The sequence below is a fragment of the Crocuta crocuta genome, unplaced genomic scaffold, assembly GCF_008692635.1.
Source record: "Crocuta crocuta isolate KB4526 unplaced genomic scaffold, BGI_CrCroc_1.0 scaffold130, whole genome shotgun sequence".
Taxonomy (NCBI): Eukaryota; Metazoa; Chordata; class Mammalia; order Carnivora; family Hyaenidae; genus Crocuta; species Crocuta crocuta.
Window position 1 is genome coordinate 1,598,661 of NW_027527920.1, and position 24,614 is coordinate 1,623,274.

Genomic DNA, 24,614 nt, shown 5'->3' on the forward strand with positions numbered 1-24,614 from the left:
AGCAGTATTAGTCACAGTAGGGAAAAGGTAGAAACAACCTGTGTCTATTGACAGAAAAGTGGATAAACAAAATGCAGTATATCCATAAAATGGAGTATTATTCAGCTTTAAAAAGGAAGGATAGGCTCCTGGGTGGCTCAGTTGTTTAAGCATCTAATTCTTGATCTCAGCTCAGACTGTGAGTTCAAGCCCCATGCTAGGGCTTTAACAATATTAATTAAAATATTAATAAAATATTAATAAAAAGTAAAATAAAAAGGAAGGAAGTTTTGATACATGTGTTAGCTGGATAAAGCTTGAGGACATTCTGCTAAGTGAAATAAACCAGTCACTAAGACAAATATTGTATGATTCCCGCTTATACAAAGTGCCTAGAGTAGTTACATTCACAGAGATAGAAAGTAGAATGATTGTTGCTAGGTGCTAGGCTAGAAGTAGGGAGCTATTGTTTAATGGGTACAGAGTTTCAGTTTTGCAAATGAAAAGACTTCTGGAGATGGATAATAGTGCTGGCTGCACAAAATGTGAATGTACTTAATACCAGTGGACCATACACTTAAATGGTAAGTTTTATGTTATGTGCATTTTACCACAATTATACAAAAACAAATTTGAAAAGCCCAAAATAGCCAAAGGAGAATCTGTTCAAAATGCCAAGACTGGAAAGGGGAAACCTGTTGAGCTCAAGTCCAAGGTAGAATGAGCATGGAGCCAAGGTCTCCCTGTCTTCTTGCCACACTAACCCTCCTCAAGAGATAACAATAGATGGCACAAAAACAGACACATAGACCAATGGAACAGAACTGAGAACTCAGAATTGGACCAACACATGTATGGTCGATTAATCTTGACAAAGCAGGAAAGAGTATCCAATGGAAAAAAGACAGCCTCTTTAACAGATGGTGCTGGGAGAACTGGACAGCAACGTGCAGAAGAATGAAACTAGATCATTTTCTCACACCATACACAAAAATAAACTCAAAATGGATGAAAGACCTGAATGTGAGACAGGAAACCATTAAAACCCTAGAGAAGAAAACAGGAAACAATCTCCTTGACCTCAACCACAGCAATTTCTTACTTGACACATCCCCAAAGGCAAGGGAATCAAAAGCAAAAATGAACTATTGGGACCTAATCAAGATAAAAAGCTTCTGTACGGCAAAGGAACAATCAACAAAATAGGGAACTGACAGAATGGGAAGGTAGTTGCAAATGACATATCAGATAAAGGGCTAGTAACCAAAATCTATAAGGAACTCATCAAACTCCACACCCAAAAAACATATAATCCAGTGAAGAAACGGGCAGAAGACATGAACAGACACTTCTCCAAAGAGGACAACCAGATAGCCAACAGACACACGAAATGATGCTCAGCGTCCCTCATCATCAGGGAAATACAAATCAAAACCACACTGAGATACCACCTCACACCGGTCAGAGTGGCTAAAACGAACAAATCAGGAGACTCTAGATGCTGGCGAGGATGTGGAGAAATGGGCACCCTCCTACACTGTTGGTGGGAATGTAAACTGGTACAGCCCCTCTGGAAAACAGTGTGGAAGTTCCTCAAAAAAATTAACAATAGAGCTCCTCTATGACCTAGCAATAGCACTGCTAGGAATTTACCCAAAGGATACAGGAGTGTTGATGCACAGGGGCACATGTACCCCAATGTTCATAGCAGCACTTTCAACAATAGCCAGATCATGAAAAGAACCTAAATATCAACTGACAAATGGATCAAGAAGATGTGGTTTAGCTATACAATGGACTACTGCATGGCAATGAGAAAGAATGAAATCTGGACATGTGTAGCAACGTGGATGGAACTCAAGGGTGTTATGCTGAGCGAAATAAGTCAGGCAGAGAAGGACAGATACCATATGTTCTCACTTATAAGTAGAACAGGAGAAACTTAACAGAGGACCATGGGGGAGGGAAGAGGGAAAATAGCTGGGGAGAGGGAGGGAGGGAAACCATGAGAGACTCTTGAATACTGAGAACAAACTGAGGGCTGATGGGGAAGGGGGGGGTGATGGCATGGAGGAGGGCACTTGTTGGGATGAGCACTGGGTATTATATGGAAACCAACTTGACAATAAACTACAAAAGAAAAATAAATAAATAAAAGCTGATTAAACATTTGCAAAAAAAGAAAAAAGAAAAAAGAAAGAAATAGCAATAGATTGGCCCAGTGGTAGGTATGCATAGAGCCTTCCAACAGTGAACCATCACCAGAGTGCAAGTGCTAACTAAATGAAAATCCAAGGTATTACTGGACACCAAGTTACATTTAATCTGAAACATTAAGTTCCCATGGACCTCAATAGGAAGGGGCAATCTGAGAACTATGAAGTTTAAGGGAAATGAAGTTTAGAGAGGGGCCAGGTCCAAGCAGAAAGCTGAAAGCCTTGTAGCCCTGTTTGGATCTACAAAAACATATCAGTGGGAGCTGTCACTGGGCCCTAGCCATCAGTTTTTCTGAAATAAATGAATTCTTTAGGGGTTTGTGCAGCTTCCACAAAGATTTGATAGTACAAATATAGCACAATTTAATCTATGCCAGCAATTGGATTCTCTTACTAAAATGGAAGTGGCTAAAGCTTTCCATAGCTGTCATGTCCCTACCCTTTATGGGAAAAATTCTAAAAATATATCACAGCCCAGATTAACATGAGGGGGAAGGGTATGTAAATATAATACCAATATAAAATTGCAATTAAAATATCTTATAATTCCAATGTATTTGCTCTTCTATACTTTGGTTCCTGTGGAACCCCATAAATACTGTGAAAAAATAGTATGAACTGACAAAAATTGTTAATTAAGGTGGTACATTTTTTAATATGCATTCTTATTTTTAATCACTTACTCATGTATATTATTTTAAAAAGCAAATGCTCCTACAATAAGAAGATTCAATAAGAACTACATATCTTTTTAAAAATGTTCGGGGCGCCTGGGTGGCTTAGTCGGTTAAGCATCCGACTTTCGCTTAGGTCATGTTCTCGCGGTTCGTGGGTTCGAGCCCCGCATCGGGCTCTGTGCTGACTGCCGGCTCAGAGCCTGGAGCCTGTTTCAGTCTGTGACTCCCTCTCTCTCTGACCCTCCCCTGCTCGCTCGCTCTCTCTCTCTCTCTCTCCTAGAAATAAAACATAAAAAATTAAAAATAAAAATAAAAATGTTTTATTATTTATTTTTAGGAGAGAGTGAGATAAAGTATGTGGGGGGGAGGGGCAGAGAGAGAGGGAGAAACAGAATTGGAAGCAGGCTCCAGGCTCTGAGCTATCAGCACAGAGCCCAACACGGGACTTGAACCCACAAACCGTGAGATCAAGACCTGAGCCTAAGTTAGACACTTAACCGACTGAGCCACCCAGGCGCCCCAAAGAACTAAATATATTTATAAATGTATTATATCAACAGAACTAAAAAAATAAGAAAATCCATATCAATAGATGCAGAAAAAGCATTCAACAAAATTCAACTCCTATTCATGATTAAAACTCTCAGCAAACTAGAATAGAAGAGAACTTTCTCAATCTGATAAAGGCTATCTACAAAAACCTCAGTGCTAACAATACTTTCCCCTAAGATCAGGAACAGGCAAGGATGTCAATTCTTACCATTTCTATTCAACACTGTAAAGGATGTACTAGCCAGTGTCATCTGGGGAAAAAGAAGGGAGGGAGGCAAGAGAGAGTAGATAGATTAGAAAGAATAGAAAACTATATTCATAGACAACAGATCATCTATACAGAAAATTCTACAAAAACATCTACAAAAAATCTATGGAACTAATGAGCTCAGCAACATCAAAGAATACAAAGTCAACATAAAAATAAGTTGTGTTTCTACACACTGGCAACAAACTATCAGACATTGAGATTCATAAAATTCTGTTTACACTAACAAAAACTATGAAGTATTTATGGATAAATTTAGTTAAATATGTGCAATACCTATTGTGAAAATTAAAGACTGCGGAGGAAAAGTATACAACAAAGGAAATAATGAATATAAATAATTATAACATGTTCACAGGTCAGAGGACTCAAAATGAAGATGTCAGTTCTCCCCTAAATGATTTATAGATTCAAAGCAACACAGTAAAAACCCCAGCAGAGTTTGACAGAAAAGCTGATTCTAAAATTTATATGGAAATGCAAATGATCTAAAACAGCCAGAACTACTTTGAAGAACAAATTTGGAGGAATTATACTACCTGCTTCAAAAATTACAACAAAGTTTAAGTAATCAAGTCTCTTTCTGGAATAAAAATAGACATATAGGTCAACAGAACAGAGAGTCCAGAAATATGCCCACACATATATCACAAATTGATTTTCATAAAGGTACCAAGGTAATTCAATGAGCAAAGGCTAGTCTTTTAACAAATGGTGCTGGAACATTTGCTATCTATTTGCAGAAAAATGAATCCAGACCCTTAATTCTTACCATACATTAAAAATTAACTCAATGGTTCCAGAAGTAGATTCCCTAAGATCCATGATCATATTTCATAATTAGTAATTTTTCTCAATACCAAATTGCTTTAATTAAGGAGAAGGGGCCCTAGTAAACATTAGTGTTATCAGATAATACTAAAAATTCATAATGGACCATAAGCCTAAACCTAAGAGCTAAAACTTTAACATTTCCAGAAGAAAACAGAAAATTATTATTGCAATCTTGGAGTTGACAAAAATTTCTAAAACAGCATAAAAAACATGAGCCATAGGGGCATCTGGATGGCTCAGTTGGTTAAGCATCCAACTGTTAGCCTCGGCCCAGGTCATGATTTCCCAGTTTGAGAGACTGAGCCTTCCATCAGGCTCTGGCAATGACAGTGCAAAGCCTGCTTGGGATTCTCTCTCTCCTCCTCCCATGCTTGCTTGCTTGCTCTCTTGCTCTCTCTCTCTCAAAATAAATAAATGAATTTTGGGGGAAAAAAAAGCATGAGCCATAAAGAAAAGAAAAAAGGACTTCATCAAAATGTTAGTTTTCTGCTCATCAAAAGATGTAAGAAATAAAAAGGTAAGCCACAGATATCTGCAGAAGGTATTTCTGATAAAAGAGCTGTAAACAGAATAAGAACTCCTTTAATTCAAATATAAAAAGACAACTGAATTAAAAATGGTTAAAAGATATGAAGAGGCACTACACCAATAAGACCTACAAATGGCAAATATAGGCATATATCATTTTATTGCACTTCACTTTTGTGCAATACTTAACTTCTGTGCTTCACATATACTTTTTTGTAACAAATGGAATGTTTGTGGCAAGCCTGTGCAAAGCAAGGTATATTGGCACCATTTTTCCAAGAGCATTTGCTCACTTCATATCTTTGTGTCATATTTTAGTCATTCTCACATTTCATATTATCACTATATTTGTTAGGGTGACCTGTGATCAGTGATCTTTGGAGTCATGAGCGACACTCATCTAAGATAGCAAACTTAATAAATGTTGTATATGTTCTGACTGCTCTGCTGACCAGCCATTTCCCCATCTCTCTCCCTCTCCTTGGGCCTCTCAATTCCCTGAGACACAACAATACATAATTAAGCCAAGTAATAACCCCACAGTGAAATGGCCTCTAACTGTTCAAGTGAAAGAAAGAGTCACATGTCTCTCACGTCGAATCAAAAGCTAGAAATGATTAAGCTCAGTGAGGAAGGCACGGTGAAAGCTGGTCAAAAGCTAAGTCACTTGCACCAAACATGTGGTGCAAGCAAAATGGTGCCAAGCAAGTTAGCCAAGTTGTGAATGCAAAGGAAAAGTTCCTGAAGGAAATTACCAGTGCTATTCCAGGGAACACATGAATGATTCAAAAGTGAAAATAGTCTTATTGCTGATACAGAGAAAGTTTTACTGGTCTGGACAGAAGATCACCAGCCACAACATTCCCTTAAGCCACAGCCTAATCCAGAGCAAGGCCCAAACTCTTTTCAATTCTATGAAGGCTGATGAGAGGTGAGGAAGCTGCAAAAGAAGTCTGAAGCCAGCACAGGTTGGTTCAGGAGGTGTAGGGAAAACATAACATAAAGGTGCAAGGTGAAGAAGCAAGTTATCCACAAGATCCTGCTCAGATAATAACGAAGGTGACTACACTAAACATAAGATTTTAAATGTAGGTGAAACAGACTTATACTGGAAGATGTTGTCTCAGACTTTCATAGCTAAAGAGGAGAAGTCGATTCTGGGCTTCAAAGGACAGGCTGGTTCTGTTAAGAGCTAATGTAGCTGATGACTCGAAGTTGAGGCCAATGCTCATTTACCATTCCAAAAATCCAAGGGCCCTTCACAATTATGGTAAATCTACTTTGCCTGTGTTCTATCTAAATGCAACAACATAAGCTGGATGATAGCAGATCTGTTTACAGCATGGTTTACTGAACATCTGAAACCCACTGTTGAGACCTAATGCTCAATGAAAGATTCCTTTCAAAATGTGACTGCACACTGACAAGGCACCTAGTCCCAAGAGTTCTGATGAATATGTATGACAAGATGAATGCTCTTTTCATGCCTGCAAACACAACAGTCATTCTACAGCCCATGGATCAACAAGTCATTTTGACTTTCAAGTTTTATTTAAGAACTACACTTCATAAGGTGAACTACCTTAGAGGGTCTTCTGATGGATCTGGACAAAGTAAACTGAAAATCTTCTGGAAAGAATTAAGCATTCTAGACGCCACTCAGAACATTCCTGATTCAGAGAAAGAGGTCAAAATATCAACATGAACAGGAGTTTGGAAGAAGTGGATTCCAATCCTCTTGGAAGATTTTCAGGGGTTCAGGACTTGAGTGGAGGAAGTACCTGCAGATGTGGTGGAAACAGCAAGAGAGCTAGAAGTGGAGCCTGAAGAAAGGACTGAATTACTACAATATCATGATAGGACTTTAACAAATGAGGAGTTGCTTCTTTCGGGTGAGCAAAGGTGGTTTCTTGAGATGAAAACTGCTCCTGGTGAAGATGCTGTGAAGACTGCTGAAATGACAACAAAGGATTTAGTATAGACATAAGCTTAGTTGATAAAGCAGCAGCAGGGTTTGAGAGGATCGGCTCCAATTTTGAAAGGAGTTCTACTGTGGGGAAAATGCTATCAAAAAGCATCGCATGTTGTTTGAGAAATCATTTGTGAAAGGAAGAGTCAATCAATACAGCAAAGTTCACTGTTGTCTTATTGTAAGAAATTGTCACAGCCACCCCAACCTTCAGCACCCACCACCCTGCTCAGTCAGCAGCCATCATCATTAAGGCAAGACCCTCCACCAGCAAGAAAATTATGACTCACCAAAAGCTTAGACGGTGGTTAGCATTTTTCAGCCATAGAGTATTTTTTAATTAAGGTATATACACTGTTTTTTTAAATTTTTGAAATGTTCATTTGTTTATTTATTTACTTAGAGAGAGAGGAGAGAGGAGGAGGTAGAGAGAAAATCCCAGGCAGGCTCTGTACTGTCAGTGCAAAGCCCAACGTGGGGCTCAATCTCACAAACTATGAGATCATGACTTGAGCTGAAATCCAGAGTCAGACACTTAACCAACTCAGCCACTCAGGCGTCCCTGTACACTGTTGTTTTTTTTTTTTTTTTAAACAAGATGCTATGGCATATTTAACAGATACAGTGTAATATAAACCTAACATATACACTGGGAAATAAAAAAATTCATTTCATTCACTTCATTGTCCTCATTTCATTGCAGGGCTTTAGTACGTAACCTGTAATATCTCCAAGGTACACCTATCAACACACAAAAAGTTGTTCACTGTCATTAGTCATTAAGGGAACGCAAATTAAAACCATCACGAGGTGCCACTGGACACCCCTGAGAATAGTTAAGACTGACAATACCAAGTGGTAGTGAGGACATGGAACAACCAGAACCTTCACACACTGCTTGTGGGAACGCGACTTTGAAAACAGCTATGCAGTTTCTTATAAACACAGATGTACTATATGACCCAGCATCAGTTCCTCTCTTGGGAATTTATCAAAGAAAAATTAAACTATAGGTTCATACAAAGGATTGTATACAAATGGCTATACCAGCATCATTCATACTAACAAAATGGAAACAACCCAAAGGTTTACCAAAAGGTGAATGGATATGAACAAATGAGGTTTATGTAGACAAGTAAACGCTAGTCAGTAATGAAAAGGAATGAACAATATAGATGAATCTCGAAAGCATTATGCTAAGTGGAAAAAGCCAAACACAAAAGACTACATATTATAGGATTTAATTTACATGAAAACTTACAGAAAGCAAAATAGGAGCTACAGAAAGCAGATCCGAGGGTAAGCAGAGGGGACTGACTACAATGGGGTACAAGGAAACTTTAAGGGTTATTTGGAATGTTCTACATCACAACTGTGGTGGTGGTTACATAACTATGTTCATTCTCAAAACACATCAAATTGAACACTGAAAATTAGTGATTTTATGCAAATTGTACCTCAATAAAACTGAGTTTTAAAAAGCATTTAATAAGGACCCCTGGGTGGCTCAGCCAGTAAGTGCCCGGCTTTGGCTCAGGTCATGATCTTGTAGTCCATGGGTTTGACCCCCATGTCGGGCTCTGTGCTGACAGCTCAGAGCCTGGAGCCTGCTTCAGATTCCATGTCTCCTTCTCTCTCTCTGCCCCTGTCCCGCTCACACTTTCTCTCTCTCTCAAAAGTACATAAACATTAAAAAAATTATTTTAAAGGATTTAATAAAGATTTAAAAAAATTTTTTAATGTTTATTTTTGAGAGAGATACTGACAGAGTGCAAGCAGAGGAGGGGCAGAGAGAGAGAGAGGGAGACACATAATCTGAGGCAGGCTCCAGGCTCTAAGCTTCAGTGCAGAGCCTGATGTGGGGCTCAAACTCACGAACCGTGAGATCATTACGTGAGCCATAGCTGGAGGCTTAACCAACTGGGCCACCCAGGCTCCCAAAATTTTTTAAAAACTATTATTCAATAGGGGTTCCTGGCTGGCTCAGTTAGTAGAGCATGTGACTCTTGGTCTCAGGATCAGGAGTTCAAGCCCCACGCTGGATGTGAAGCCTACCTACAATTTTTTTAAAAGTATTATCCAATATGTAAGGTATATATGTATAAGCAACATGCAACAAACTGCGGAGTTACCACTGTATTTCTCAGTAGTGGGTCTTTGGAATTTGATAAAGTTAGTTTTATAACTGCATTGCAAAAATCATTTCACGTATGATACAAAGAAACCTCTATCAGTTTGCAACAATATTTACCACTGGTACAAACAGATGGAGCAGACAAAGCACAGGATGTCCTCTTATGTCTGAGGAAGCCAAATTGCCCTAATGTCATCATTCAGCAAAGTCTCACAATATTCAGAGGAAAACGTAGCTGTGTCCTAGGCATCCCCCAGTCTACCATGTGAAATATTCTTCATTCAAAGCTGAAGAGATCTTATCTTCTGCAAATGATACAAGCCCTAACAGTGGTAAATAAAGCAAAAATAATACACCCATTGCTGCAGTTTTAAAAATCACAAGGAACACAAAGAGGGCTTTGCAGGTCACTTCACATTCAAGTATAAGGCTATATCCCATGTAAGTGGAGAGACGGATCTTACAATGTACAATTGTGAGATGCTGCCATTCTAATACAATAGAATGTGTAAGGGATCCACCAAAAATTCATATCTTTTAAATATTTTGACTTATTTGTTTATGCTGTTTCTCCCCACTAGAAGGCTGACAATCCATGATAATAGGCATTTCTTTGTTTACTGCTATAGCCCTAGCACCTAGAGCAATTCCTACTATGTAATAATTGCTCAATAAATATCTTTTAAGTGAGGGGCGCTTGGGTGGCTCAGTCGGTTAAGCGTCCAACTTCGGCTCAGGTCATGATCTCGCGGTTTGTGGGTTCAAGCCCCGCGTCGGGCTCTGTGCTGACTGCTCAAGGCCTGGAGCCTGCTTCAGATTCTGTATCTCCCTCTCTCTCTGATCCTCCCATGCTCACACTCTGTCTCTCTCTCTCTCTCAGAAACAAATAAAAAAAACCCATAAAAACATTAAAAAATTTAAATATCTGTTAAGTGAATAAATTATGCCTATGTTGATATTCAGTAAATACTTGTACAAATTTATTATGTCTATGTAGATATTATTCACAGGTAAATTATGTAATAACCTTCCCTTATATTTCCTTTCTTTTACAATTCTTTGACTATTGTCTTGTTTCTTCATCTTGTTTTTATTTTTTTTTCTTTTTTCTTTTTTCTTTTTTAAATTTTTTTTTTTAATTTTTATTTATTTCTAGGAGAGAGAGAGAGAGACAGCATGAGCAGGGGAGGGTCAGAGAGAGAGGGAGATACAGACTCTGAAACAGGCTCCAGGCTCTGAGCTGGCAGTCAGCACAGAGCCCGACGCGGGGCTCGAACCCATGAACCGCGAGGTCATGACCTAAGTGAAAGTCGGACGCTTAACCGACTAAGCCACCCAGGCGCCCCTCTTCATCTTGTTTTTAAATACCAATTCAAACATAAACTTTCAAGCAAAATGACTGTTATTTTCTCCTTTGTTTCTTCATTTCAAAAATTTCCTACAAGACATGTGTGTTCAGAATAAAGAACAAATGCACCTTTATAAAATTAGTTTTATAGAGGGCTATAGACGTTAATAATAGCATGCTTCAAGTTTTCTATTTCCTCAAATCCACCCCTCTGCATATATTCTTTACCTTCTTTGGAAAACCCTCCACACATTTCTCTATAAGTTTACCTGGTCTCAACCCAGTTAAGAATCTTTTATAATACTGGTTAATCTCAATCCTTTGATCCACTTTGATTCCCAAAACAGAACCCTAAACCCCTTCAGTACATTTCTGTATTTCCTACTGCTAAAGCACATTCAATAAATGTTTAATTTGTTGAACCTGATGAATTTCTGTGAGACTGAAGAAGCTTGAGGGTACAAAAATTAATGTAAAGCTACAAAGATAAAGAAATATATTTGCATATTATTCTATATGCATAAAACCTACCAGCAGTGTGGGTCCTTGGGAAATGAAGAAATGACCTGATATAACGATGGTGAGAACCAGATACCCAGATTCTTCACTGGAGTCAAAAACCTTGAAAAAGAAAAAGACAGTGAAAGAAATGTGCGTAAGACAACACATTTCTGTAATACCAGTAAATGTATAATATCTTCTCACACTGAGTTTCCTACGCTGAACATTTCCATTCCTTCCCTTTAATCCTTAGGGGCGACTGGGTGGCTCACTCAGTTAAACATCCAACTTCGGCTCAGGTCATGATCTCACGGTTCATGACTTTGAGGCCCACACTGGGCTCTGTGCTGACAGCTCAGAGCCTGAAGCCTGCTTCAGATTCTGTATCTCCCTCTCTCTATGCCCCTCCCCCGCTCATACTCTCTCTCTAAAAAAATAAATAAACATTAAAAAAAAAATTACAAATCTACAATCATTTACTTATGGTTTCAAATTTCTCCTCTACAGGGGCGAACAGCCAGCTTTTTAAAAATAGAACTAAAACATGTATTTTGAAATGAAAAGCATACTAGATTAAAAATAAGGAGACGTGGGCCTTATGCCAATCACTTTTCTGTAACATTTTAATAAGTCATTAATTATCTTTGAGCCTTAATTTCCTTTCTGTAAAATGGGGGTAATGCCCTACAGGGGTGCTAGGAGACTTCAGAGTCCTCCTTTCATCAGCCATATAATCTATTTTTACAATCCCTCAAAATCTGGTGCTTTCCCTTGCATTAACTTTATAATTTGTCAATGTCACTCTTAAAACATGGTGCCCAAAACTGACCATAATGCACTTGGTGTGGTCTAACAATCTCCTACTTTTTACACTAATGCAGCCTAGAATCACATTAACCTTTTGAGGGGGTAGTCTCATTAGAAGAATGATCTAATATCAGCAAAACCTCTTAAAACTTCATCACTTATATTGGTAAATCAGACTTTGATCTTTTTCATCTGAACCTAAATTTAAGACCTTGCATTTATTCTCCTTATATTTTATCTTGTTAAATTTGGTCCATAGTTTTGGTGGGGAGTTGAGGCAATGAAATAAAAATGTCAAGGAGAACATGACTGATAGATACAGAAGAATAGGAGTTGGGTCTTAAGTGACTACCTTGTATAGGTGGTTTTCATATACTGTAAGGTAAACATTCTTATATAAATAATAAGATGAAATTATGGATTCACCTCAATGCTCAAAGCTCAAAACAATTGACACATACCTAACTCAAATATGACTTTATGAGGTTACTATATTCTACTGAGAAATAATGTTCTTATAATTTCATATGTGGGGTTTACAGCTTTAATGCTATATATAAACTTAAAATTTCCTACCGAGTTTCCTCTAATTCACTTTAAATTCCAACCTTAAAAAAACCTGAAGGACATTTTAGATGTCAAGAAAGGTATGCTAAAATCTAAACTTCAGTGGCTATTATTCTGCCTTTTTCCCAGTATTAGGAACTCAGCTATTTGTGATACTCTTCCTGCCACAGTTTAAATGGATTATCTTTTATACTTCATGACCACTTAAAACCACAAGGATAGCTAGGCATCAAGAAGAGCTTTCAAAACTAGAGCCTGGTCAACAAATTCTTTGGGAGGCAATATGTTAATATGACTATTTTTTTTAGAAATGTAATATACATCCTAAAAATACCCCAAAAAGTGTCCCACACTTAAATGTACAACTCAGTGAATGATGATAACGCAAACACATGAGAATTACCACCTGGGTGAAGAAACAGAACATTGCCAGCCTTCCAGAAGGTACTTTAGTGCCATCTCTCAATCCTCCCCCTAAGACAGCTTGATTTCCAACACCATAGTTTAGCTTTATTTGTAAGAACAGAATCATATAGAAATAATCATTTTATGTCTGGCTTCATCGATGTTGTTGCATGTACCTAGTTCATTCATTTTCTTTACTGTATAGTACCATTCTATGACTACACCACAATTTATTTTTTCATTCTTTTGTCCATGAATATTGTTTTCAACTTTAGGTCTACCACTAACAATGCTGTTATGAACATTTTTATATATGTCTTTTGTTGGGTAGGAACACTCACTATGGAGACCCCAATTCATTCCAAATTATTTTAAAAGTTTTTCAAGTGGTGACTAAGGACTTCCAAGAGAATCCCAGGACACTTCTCCCCTGCACTCCAAACTGCTACAACTAATTGCCCACTCATGATCTCTTAAAGGTCCAATAGTCACTTCAAAATTAACAGCCCCTAACTCCAAGTCCAAACCTTCCATTCATTCATTTATTCATTCAATATTTACAAAGTGTCGAGCGAGTGACATCTGTTGCCCATCACCGGGAGTAGAAATCCAAACATTTCTGCCCACTGCATTTTGGTACTGGAGTCACTATGGAAAACACAACACAGTCAAGTACTGGATGGAACAGCTCTTTACTCACATACAGAATAAACAGAGCAAGAATAGCATCAGTAGTGGGGGTCAGTTCCCCCAGGCAGGGGAGAGAGAGCAGATCTCCATATAGAGCAGCTGACCTGTGCTCACCCCTCTGGCGCTGCAGCAGAAGGGCCCCAGTCCCTCCCCCAAAGGGACAGATACAGCAGTAGGGTTGTCTGGATTCCATATAATACTTAAGCAGAACAAAGGAGCACAGGCTTTGAGGACTCCCACTTGGAGAGAGAAGTATTCCAGGCTTCAGACCCATTCTTACTGTCTAGGCCAAAAGGAGCTGAAAGACTACATGCTCAAAAGACTGCCTTCCCAACACAAAGCACATACCATGTGCCAGGCTGTTTTAAGTATCTCACTCCCACAGTTTCACATCAAAGAATGTAATTCTTAGGTAAATTGTGGAATCATTCTTAAACTCTCTCCTTTCCTCATGCCCAAAGCAATCCATCAGCATGTCCTTCACGTCCATCTTCAAAATATTCAGAATCCAACCACTTCTCACAGGTCTGGTCTGAGTTAACATCTCTAGTTATATTAGCATAATAACCTTCTAACTGGCTTTCCCTTTGTGTTCTTGCTCCCCCTTCCCACACAGTTTATTCTCAATAATGTATCCAGAGTGATCTTTTTTTTTTTTTTAAAGTTTATTTTGAGAGAGAAGGAGGAAAAGTGCAAGGGCTGAGAGAGACGGAGACAGAGAATCCCAATGAGGCTCCATGCTATCAGCACAGAGCCCGACATGGGGCTTGATCCTGTGAACTGTGAGATCATGACCTGAGCTGAAATCAAGAGTCAGACACTTAACTAACTGAACCACCCAGGAGCCCCCTCCAGAGTGTTTTAAAACCTAAGTTAGATCAAAGCCCTGCATCTCATTACAGAAACCCATGCAAAGTATTTTACAACACAGCCCCCACTGCCCCTCTGCTCTCTTCACCCTTGGGCACTCTGTTCCATCCATACTGGCCTCCTTGCTGCTTCCTGAACCTACTAGGAAAATTCATGATTATAAATCTCAGGGCTTTTTCACTCCTGTTCTACCTAAAATTCTCTTCTCTTAGATTCACATAACCCACTCCATCTTCTTTAGTCTTTGCTTAAATGTCACCTTTTCAGGTGATAATGTTTCCTGACCATCCTACTGAAACTGCCACCAATTTCTCTCATTACCCAAACCAGATGGCTCCTATTCCTTTTCCCAGCTTTTCTTTTCTCCATAGTTCTTTCCACTTTTGTTACTTTATATTTACTTGTTATCTATGTATCTTCTTTAAAATGTAATTGATAAATGGGATTATAAACAATACTCAATCTGAAAGTCAGAATAAGAATAAAAAGGGAACAAAGGACAGATGGGACAAATACCAAATACCAAGATTATACACTTATACCCACTCTATCAATGATCAATCACATTAAGTGTAAATGGCTTAAATATCCCAATAAAAGGCAATCTGACAATAGGACAAAAAGATAAGGCACAACTATATTCTGCCTATAAGAAATGCACTTTATTTTATTTTTATTTTGATGTGTATTCATTTTTGCAAGAGAGAGAGTATGTGTGAGCAGGGGAGGGGCAGAGAGAGAGGGAGACACAGAGGGTCTTAAAGCAGACTCCAGGCTCCAAGCTGTTGGCACAGAGTCTGATGTGGGGCCAGAACTCATAAACTGCGAGATCATGTGACCTCAGCCGAAGTAGGAGGCTCACTCGACTAAGCCACCTAAGCACTCTGAAATGCATTTTATTGATTTTTTAAATGTTTATTTATTTTTGAGAGAGAGAGAGATAAGAGAGAGAGCATGTGTGCACAAGCACGCATGAACAGAAGAGAGGAAGAGAGAGAGAGAGAGACACAGAATCCAAAGCAGGCTCCAGACTCTGAGCTGTTAGCACAAAGCCCGATATGGGGCTCGAACCCACGAAATAGGAGATCATGACCTGAGCCGAAGTCCGATGCTTAACCAACTGAGTCATCCAGGTGCCCCACATTTTAAATATAAAAACATGAACAGGTTAAAAACAAAAGAGTGGGAAAAATATAATGCCACATGAATACTAGTCAAAAGAAAGTTGAAGTATCTATATCAACATTAGCAAGAGTATCAAAAAGTATAGAGGAGGTCATTTTATAGTGATACAGGACTAGGTTAATTAAGAGACATAATTATCCTAAACATTTATGTCCCCAATAACAGAACTTAAAAATACATGAAGCAATAATTGATAAAACTATAGGGGAATATGGACACATGCATAATTACAATCAGAGAGGTCAATGCCCTTCTCTCAAAAATTGATAGAACAAGTATACAGAAAATCAGCAAATGTATCGTAGACGTGAACAACACTATCATCCAACATAACCCGATTGACATTTATAAAATACTTCACCCAATACCAGCAAAAATACAGATTCTTCTCAAGTACACACAGAGCATTTATCAAAATAGACAAAATTCTGGGACATAAAACAAGTCTTGGTAAATTTATAAGTATGCTCTCTGAGCACAGTTAAACTAGAAATCAGTAACAGAAAGATCTCTGAAAAAAAAAAATCACCAAATATTTGAAACCAAGTAATACACTTCTAAATAACCCATTGGTAAATAAGAAATTAAAAGGGAAATTAGGAAGTATTTTGAAATGAGTGCAATTCACCATGTTAACAAACTCCAAAAGAAAAATCATATGATCACCTCAGTAATGAGAGAATACAGAAAAATCATCTGACAAAATCCAACGTCCATTTAAGATTTAAAAACTCAGCAAACCAGGAATAGAAGGAACTTCCTCAAGCTGACAAAGGACATCTATGAAAAACCTACAGTTAACATCATACTTAAGAGTGAAAGACTAAAAACTTTCTAAGATAAAGAACAAGACAACAATGTTAGCTTTCACTACTCCTATTCAGCATTGTCCTGGAGGTTCTAACCATTGCAATCAGGCAAGAAAAAGAAATAAAACACCCAGATTGGAAATAAAGAAGTAAAACTGTCTTCATTCACAAACAACAGGATCATTTATGGAGAAAATCCAATCAATTTTCCTAGAATTTTAGAAAGGTTTCAGGATACAAGAGCAATAAATGAAAACTAAATGTAAACAAACTAGTAGAGAACAATCAAAATTTGAAATTTTAGGGGCATCTGGGTGGCTCAGTCAATTAAATTTCCAACTCTTGGTTTTGGCTCAGGTCATGATTTCACAGTTCATGGCTTTGAGCCCCACTTTGGACTCCGTGCTGACAGTGTGGAGCCTGCTTGGGATTCTCTCTCTGCTCCTCCTGCTCGCTCACTTGCTCTCTCTCTCTCTCTCAAGCTAAATAAATAAACTTTAAGAAAAAAGAATTTGAAATTTTAAAAATATCAAAATTTATCACAGCATCAAAAAATATAAAATACTTAAGGATAAATATAAGGAAAAATGAAAGAATGGCATACTGAAAATTGACAGAAATTTAAGAACACATAAATATATGGAGCGAGATATTTTGTTCATGGATAGGAACATCTTGTACTGATTGATACAACGCTGAAGTAGGCAGAATAATGGTCCCTCAAAGACAGCCATGTCTTAATCCCTAGAACCTACGATTATGCTATCATATGTGGCAGAGGGGACTCTGCAGGGGTAATTCAAGTTAAGGATCTTGAGATGAGAGAGGAGCCTGGACTGTTCAGGTGGGCCCAAAATAATCACAAGGGTTCTTACAAGGGAAAGAGGAGGCAGAAGAGTCAGAGAAGGAAATATGACTGGTGGCTTTTAAAGATGGAAGGTAGTACAAGGCAAGGAATTCAGGTAGCCACTAGGGGCTGGAACAGGAAAGAAAAAGATTCTCTCCTAGAGCCTCCAGAAGGAATGCAGCCCTGCTGACACCTTGATTTTTAGCCCCATAAGACCTATTCTGATCAATACAACTATAAGGTAATAAGTTTGAGTTGTCATAAGCCACTAAGTTTGTGACAATTTGTTACAGCAGTAATAATAAAAATTCTAAACTCTTCTGTAGAGATTAAAGACGCCATATATCAAGCATTTCACTAAGTTACCATTAACAAAGTACTAATCACTATACACCAATTTCTTTCATAAACATTTGGGAAAGAAAAAAATATATGGTAAGGAATGACCCTGACTTTGAGCTTCATTCATTCGTTCATGCAATCATTATTTATTGAGCACCTACTAGATGCCAAGCATTTTTTTAAAGATGGGATGCATCACTGAACAAAACGTTAGCTGCCCTCTTGGAGCAGGAAGGAAATCTTGTTAGTCCTAGTTCTAAACAACTACTACAGTTACTGCTAAGTTTAAATAAAACATATGTAAGCTTCAAATTATCAGATTTTTATTACTTATTCTTTAATAAACTTGGACTTTTATGCATTCATTTAGAAAACTCCCAGTTATAATGTTGGCCCACATAAATGCAGACTTAACCACATTCGTTTCAAGACTAGCTCACAAAGATTTGACAAACTTCAAGCTTGCTTAATGCAAAGTTCTTGTCTCCAACCCTTTCTTAGGATGCAGTTTACTTCAATCCTGTGGTACTATGTTCTTCTGCATTTAATCTAGATTCAAAATAAACCATGATAGCACAGGGATTGTAAAGACAAAGAACCGGATTTAAGTTACTCCAAATCTGGGACCTCTTGGAATTTATATGTGTGTTTAAAACTGTGTTTTTAAAAATTATAAGTGCAACTAACAAAATGGAACATTTTTGTTGAAGTGCAAATTTTAGTTCACACTCAAAATATTTTATAGAATTAAATAATAACTTTAACATTTTAAATTAACATTTTAGGGGTGCCTGGGTGGCTCAGTTGGTTAAGTGTCCAACTTCAGCTCAGGTCATGATCTCACGGTTTGTGAGTAGAGCCCAGCATCAGGCTCTGTGCTGACAACTCAGAGCCTGGAGCCTGCTTCAGATTCTGTGTCTCTTTCTCTCTCTGTTCCTCTCCTGTTCATGGTCTGTCTCTCCCGCTCAAAATTAAACATTCAAAAAAATTAACATTTTAAATTATTAAATGTTTCCAAACTAAAGAACAAAACAGAGAATAAAACAGCAATTTTATCATTAGTTGCCTAGATTGTGCCACTGGAGATTCAAGTTTTTTAATCATTGGTTAGTTTGTGGGTGATTAATTACATAAAGTAACAGCCTCTAACCAAAGAACCAAAGTTCAGTTAACAAGATGTAAAAGCAATTGGCTAAGGAGCTGTGCTTTTTTCCTGCCTTATACTGTAATGTGTATTTCCCTTTTCTCATTGATTTTACTGCCATGAGTATAATAATGAAGCTCAATAAAAGAATGTACTATCTATATAATAAATGAATAGTTTCATTTGTGAAAATTTTATGAAAATAATGTCATCATTTAGGGAAGTGGAGTGTTAAAAAATCATCCATTCTGGCTGTCAGATGCTCTAGGCACATCACGTAACATAATAAATAAATAAATAACCTAGTACATCAGAAAGAGCTAGGAGGTAGGGAAAAAGTAAAGTAGGGTCAAGAGAACAGGAGTGTAAAGACAGGGCATGAAAGTTACAATATAAATATGTGGTCAGAGTAGGCATCATGAGAAGGTGAGGCTTGAGCAAAAGATTTGAAGGCATGAGAGAGTTAAACAGATATCTGGGAATATAATACATACTCTTTTTCAGATATTTGTTGCAAGCCTTCATCTAAAAGATCCTAAAAGTATGCTCATACATTCTGAAAATGTCTAATCAGGTATTTCTTAGGAGTTAGGAAAAAGAGTAGTTTGCATCCTTACAGTCTTTCCTTCCCAAATCCAAACCAAATACCAATTACCTTTCCTTGAGCAGTTATTAAAAATCAGCATCCAGGGGTGCCTGGGTGGCTCAGTTGGTTAAGCAGCCAGCTCTTCTTGGTTTGACTCAGGTCATGATCTTATTGTTTGTGAATTTGAACTCTGCATCAGGCTCCATGCTGATGGTACAGAACCTGTTTGGGATAGTCTCTCTCCCTCTCTCTGCCCCTCCCCCACTCACATGCGTGTACATGTTCTCTCTCTCTCTCTTTCTTAAGTAAATAAACATTTTTAAAGAAAGGAAGAAAAAATCAGCATCCAGGGGCACTTGAGTGGCTCAGTAGGTTAAGTGCTGGACTGTCAGGACTCTTGATTTCAGCTCAAGTCACAATCTCACGATTTATGAGATCCGGCCTGTGTCCGGCTCTGCGCCAGCAGCACGGAGCCTGCTTGGGATGCTCTCTCCATCTCCCTCTCTCTGCCCCTCCCCTGCTCAGTTGCATGTGCACATGTGTGCATACTTTCTCTCTCTAAAACAAAACAAAACAAACAAAAACCCCCAAACCAGTCCTTACCTTTCAGAGATAACTGAAATAATCAATTAAATGGTATGCTGTCTGAGATTTGCTTCAAAATAACACAATGAACACAGACAGGATATAGATGAAACCAGATTGGTCACCAGTTGATAACCGTTGAAGCTGGAGATACATACATGTGAGTTTAGTCTACTCTTTTATCTATCTTTGATTATGTCTGAATTTCTTTATTACAAAAAGTTTTACAAGAGCCTTCCATTTTCTTTATTGACTAGGTAGAATTATGGTTACTACATAATTATAGAATTATGGTTACTACAAAGGGCAGGGATACTACATGTAGTGTCCTAACTCTACAAATTCCAAATATCAGAATGCCTAATATAATCCAGGCATCTGAGAAAAGAAATTACTTATTTCTGGTTCCTGGGTAATATTTTTAATGAGTGATGATTTAGCATTTTACTGAAATGTTCACATTAGCACAATATGGAAAGCTCAAAGAAAAATGTTATCTCTAATGACCAAGTCACCAGAGAAAGACATTAATTTTAATGTGTCAGAGAGAACATTTATCATGTTCACATGTTCTGTTCTTTCTAGTTCCTAACCTAAATGTGGCTTAAGATTTAGGTCATCAAAAAAGTATGCATGGTATTGGCATAAAAACAGACACATAGACCAACGGAACAGAATAGAGAACCTAGAAATGAACCCATGCATATACGGTCAACTAATATTTGACAAGGGAGCCAAGAATACTCAATGGAGAAAAGAGTCCCTCAACAAACGGTGCTGGGGAAACTGGATATTCACATGCAAAAAAATGAAACTAGTACCCCATCTTACATCACTCACAAAAAATTAACTCAAAAGGGACTTAAGACTTAACTGTAGGACCTAAAACCATAAAACTCCTAGAAGAAAATACAGGAGAAAAGCTCTTTGACACTGGTCTAGGCAAGGATTTTTTTTGGATATGACACCTAAAGCATGAGAAACAAAAGCAAAAATAAACAAGTAGACAACATCAAACTAACAAGCTTCTGCACAGCAAGATAAAAAGACAACCTTGATTAACAAGATGAAAAGACAACCAATGGATGGGACAAACTATTTGCAAACCACATATCTAACAAAGGGTTAACATCCAAAATATATAAGCAGCTCTATAACTCAACAGCACAAAAGCAAGTAATCCAATTTTTAAATGGGCAAGGGACCTGAAAAGACATTTTCCCAAAGATGTTCAAAAGGTACATGATATAGGGCTCATATCACTAATCATCAGGGAAATATAAATCAAAATCACAATATGTTACCGCCTCACATGTAGAATGGCTATTATAAAACAGACGGGATAACAAGTACTGGCAGGGATATGGAGAAAAGGGAACCCTTGCACACTGTTGGTGGGAATGTAAACTGGTACAACTACAAAGGAAAATAGTACAGAGCTTCCTCAAAAAAAAAAAATTAAAAGAACTACCACATCACCTACCAAATCCACTTCTGGGTACATATCTGAAGAAAATGAAATCACTAGCTTAAAGAGGTATCTGCACCTCCATGTTTACTGCACCATTATTTACAATAGCCAAAACATGAAAAATAATCTAAGTTTCAAGAGACAGATGAAAACATAAAGACAATTTAAGATATATATACACAATAGGATTATTATTCAGCCATAAAAAAAAAGGAAATCCTGCCATTTGCAACAATTTGGATGAAACTTGAGGACATTATGCCAAGTGAAATAAGCAAGACAGAAAGATAAATACTGGATGATCTTACCTACATGTGAAATCTGAAAAAAAGCTGAACTCATAGAAACAGAAAACAGATTGGTAGAAAATAGAAGAGGGTAAAATAGGTGACGGTGGTCAAAAGGTACAAGCTTCCACTTATAAATTCTGGGATATAATATACAACATGACGACTATAGCTAACAATACTGTATTATATATCTGACAACTGCTGGGTATAGATCTTAAAAATTCTCACCACAAGGAAAAAACTATATTAACTACATAAGGCTACAGATGTTAACTTACTGTGGTAATCATTCCACAATATTTATATATTACAAATCATTATGTTGTATATCCAAAACTTATACAGTGTTATATGCCAGTTATATCTCAATAAAACTGGGGTGGGGGGGGGAGATTTACATCAACCTGACCTCTGTCTATTATGGTATTTTGACATCAATATAATAGGATGCACTAAGATACAGAGCCCATCTATTACAAGTTGGCTTTTCAGGCATAGTTTATACACTGGTTAAATCAGATATATGCATATTTTTTACATTCTAATATTTTATATGCATGTATTGGTGCAAGACTGCACTATAATGTTACTCTAAAGTTAAATAGAAAACAAAAGAAATATATGAAAATATAGAAAAGTATTTCAAAAGTACTTATATCAGATGAAAGGTTAAAACAGCATTACTCTTCAGATGTGACAAATTATGTACTTGATTAAGGGGTTTTTTTTTCCTGCTTTTGAGACCCCTCAGAAAGTGTCACAGTTGTATACATTGGCCCTAAGGGATTTATGCATTACAAAATATGAAAAACATGCAAAACTTCTAAGTAGGCTATCAGCTGCTTCCCTCTTGCTAGCTAAAGTGCCTCATAAATTACTTCAACAAACTAGTGGAGTATATACGCTAATGAAAGTGATCCTGCTATAGGTCCATTACCAAACTGTAAAATTTAGTATTTTGTTTTTGCTGTATGAAACAGCACTTAGAAATGCTAAGTGTTAACAGTATCAATAATAAAAACAATTACAAGAGCGTAACACCCAGACAAAAAAGCCAAAAAAACAAGTAATGATATATACCTACTGCTATACAGTAATTATGTACTAAATAACAGGGGTTTTTTGGTTATTGCTATTGTCATTAGAAAATGCCTTTGAGTTTCAACCAGGGAGTCCAGGAATAAGCCTTCATTTCTTAGCAGTCTCCAGGTTCAGAAAAGAAAAGTGTGTGGCAGACTTCTCGCTGTTCTCTAATATCCATTTTCCTTTCTACTTGGTAATAGAATGCTGGGTGTTAGCTGGATACATGATCTTGTAGAATATGGACTACATATGCCAGTTGCCCGCACAGTTACGATGACCACAGGTCTAAGTCCTGGTCACTGTGCTGGAGGAGGTAGTATCATGTGGCAGCTTATGGGAAATCTTCCTTAAGAGACAGCATGTGTATATCCCTTTTTCACTTCTTGATCCCTTTCTGCACCAAGCTGTCTAGAATATCAATTCTATCTTGGACTATTAGACCATGGCCACATGGGGCAGAGGAACAAAAGAGAAGGCTCCTCAGTTCCTGACACTGGGGAGTGTCATACCAGCCCTGCACTTTTATGTGGAAAATAATAAACTTTCATCTTATTTAATTCACTGATATTTTATATTTTCTGCTACTCAGAGTCAGTATCAATTCTAATTAATACAAAATACAACTGTTAACTCTTTTAAAAAAGCAAGCTGCATGAAAGAATAATAACTCTCAATGATACTCCCCCATCTACATTAAGAAAAAATACCAATGTAGGATGCAGCAATGTGCAGCAGAATGAGGACTGGCTTGTGTTAAGACCTGAGTTTTAGAACTAATTCTACTTCCTACATAAACCTCTGGCAAGCCATTTAACCTAAGCAGGCCTCAGCTCCTTCTATAAAATGGTAGTAAGACAGATCTAGAAAGCTGTGAGAATTGGAAGAGGTTTACGAAAATACTCTACAAATTATAAAGAGCTATATAGTATCAGTATTACTTTGTCAATTTTTCCCTCTTCCCCACCCTTCCTTCAGAACTAGAGCATGAAAAGGGATTGCAGTACATAAACATAACCTGGAGCATAACGCCCAGACTAGGGGGTGCATCAGGTCTAGCACAGGAACCATAAAACTGCATTTTCAACACGCACCCCCGGAGACTGTTGAAAGCAAAGTGCCCATTACACCTTAAGAAACTGCTCTCTCATCAGGCCCTTGTAATCCTGTGCTTGACGCTCTGATATTTTAAGATTGTGATGAGGGGCACCTGGGTGGCTTAGTCGGTTAAGCATCTAACTTCGACTTCGGATCAGGTCATGATCTCACAGATGAGTTTGAGCCCCAATTCAGGCTCTCTGCTGTCAGCATGGGGGCCTGCTTCCAATCTTCGGTCTCCCTCTCTCTCTGCCCCTCCCCCACTGGCATGTACCTTCTCAAAAATAAACATTAAAAAAAAGATAATGATGAAACATAAGGACAGCTCCATAGCCTCTCTGGTGCCTCGTTAAATGCTAAGTACCCAGTAGATAATTTAATAACATTTTGTTGAATTGATGAACTCAAGTGGAGAATGACAAAGTGGAACCATATCAAATGACCCACCATGGACTACCATTTCTGGCCAACAAAATAACAGGGACCGAATTTACCTTCCTGCCTGAAACAACTAAAAAATAGGGCAAATTAGAGAAAACAACAGTTTTCAAAACACTGGATATTAGGTAATAAAAAACATGACTCCTAAGAAATAACAGGAAATAAAGGTAAGCCTTACAATTGCCCTAGATTACCTCTTGGAGAAAGTTTCCAGAGGAGGAGCCCAGGCAGAACCAGGTGAGGTGTCCCTGAGTTGAGGGGACAGAGCTGTGAGTCCAGGAAAGGCAATGTGGCTACCCTTCACAGGGCAGAACACCATAGAAAGAACTCTCAATGCCTGCAGAGACTTAGCTCTTCAGCAGTATGCGCGTGAGGCGAGGCCAAAAACCAC

General features: G+C 37.8%; 1 protein-coding gene across 1 annotated transcript in view; it reads right to left on the reverse strand.

Annotated features, from left to right (window-relative positions):
• The window catches only part of REC114 (REC114 meiotic recombination protein), a 110,171-nt gene that overhangs the window by 79,850 nt on the left and 5,707 nt on the right, over positions 1-24,614 (reverse strand). The window contains exon 2 of the mRNA XM_077746016.1: positions 11,037-11,126. Within this exon, the coding sequence (XP_077602142.1) occupies positions 11,037-11,126 (90 nt within the window). The remainder of the gene's footprint in view (positions 1-11,036; positions 11,127-24,614) is intronic.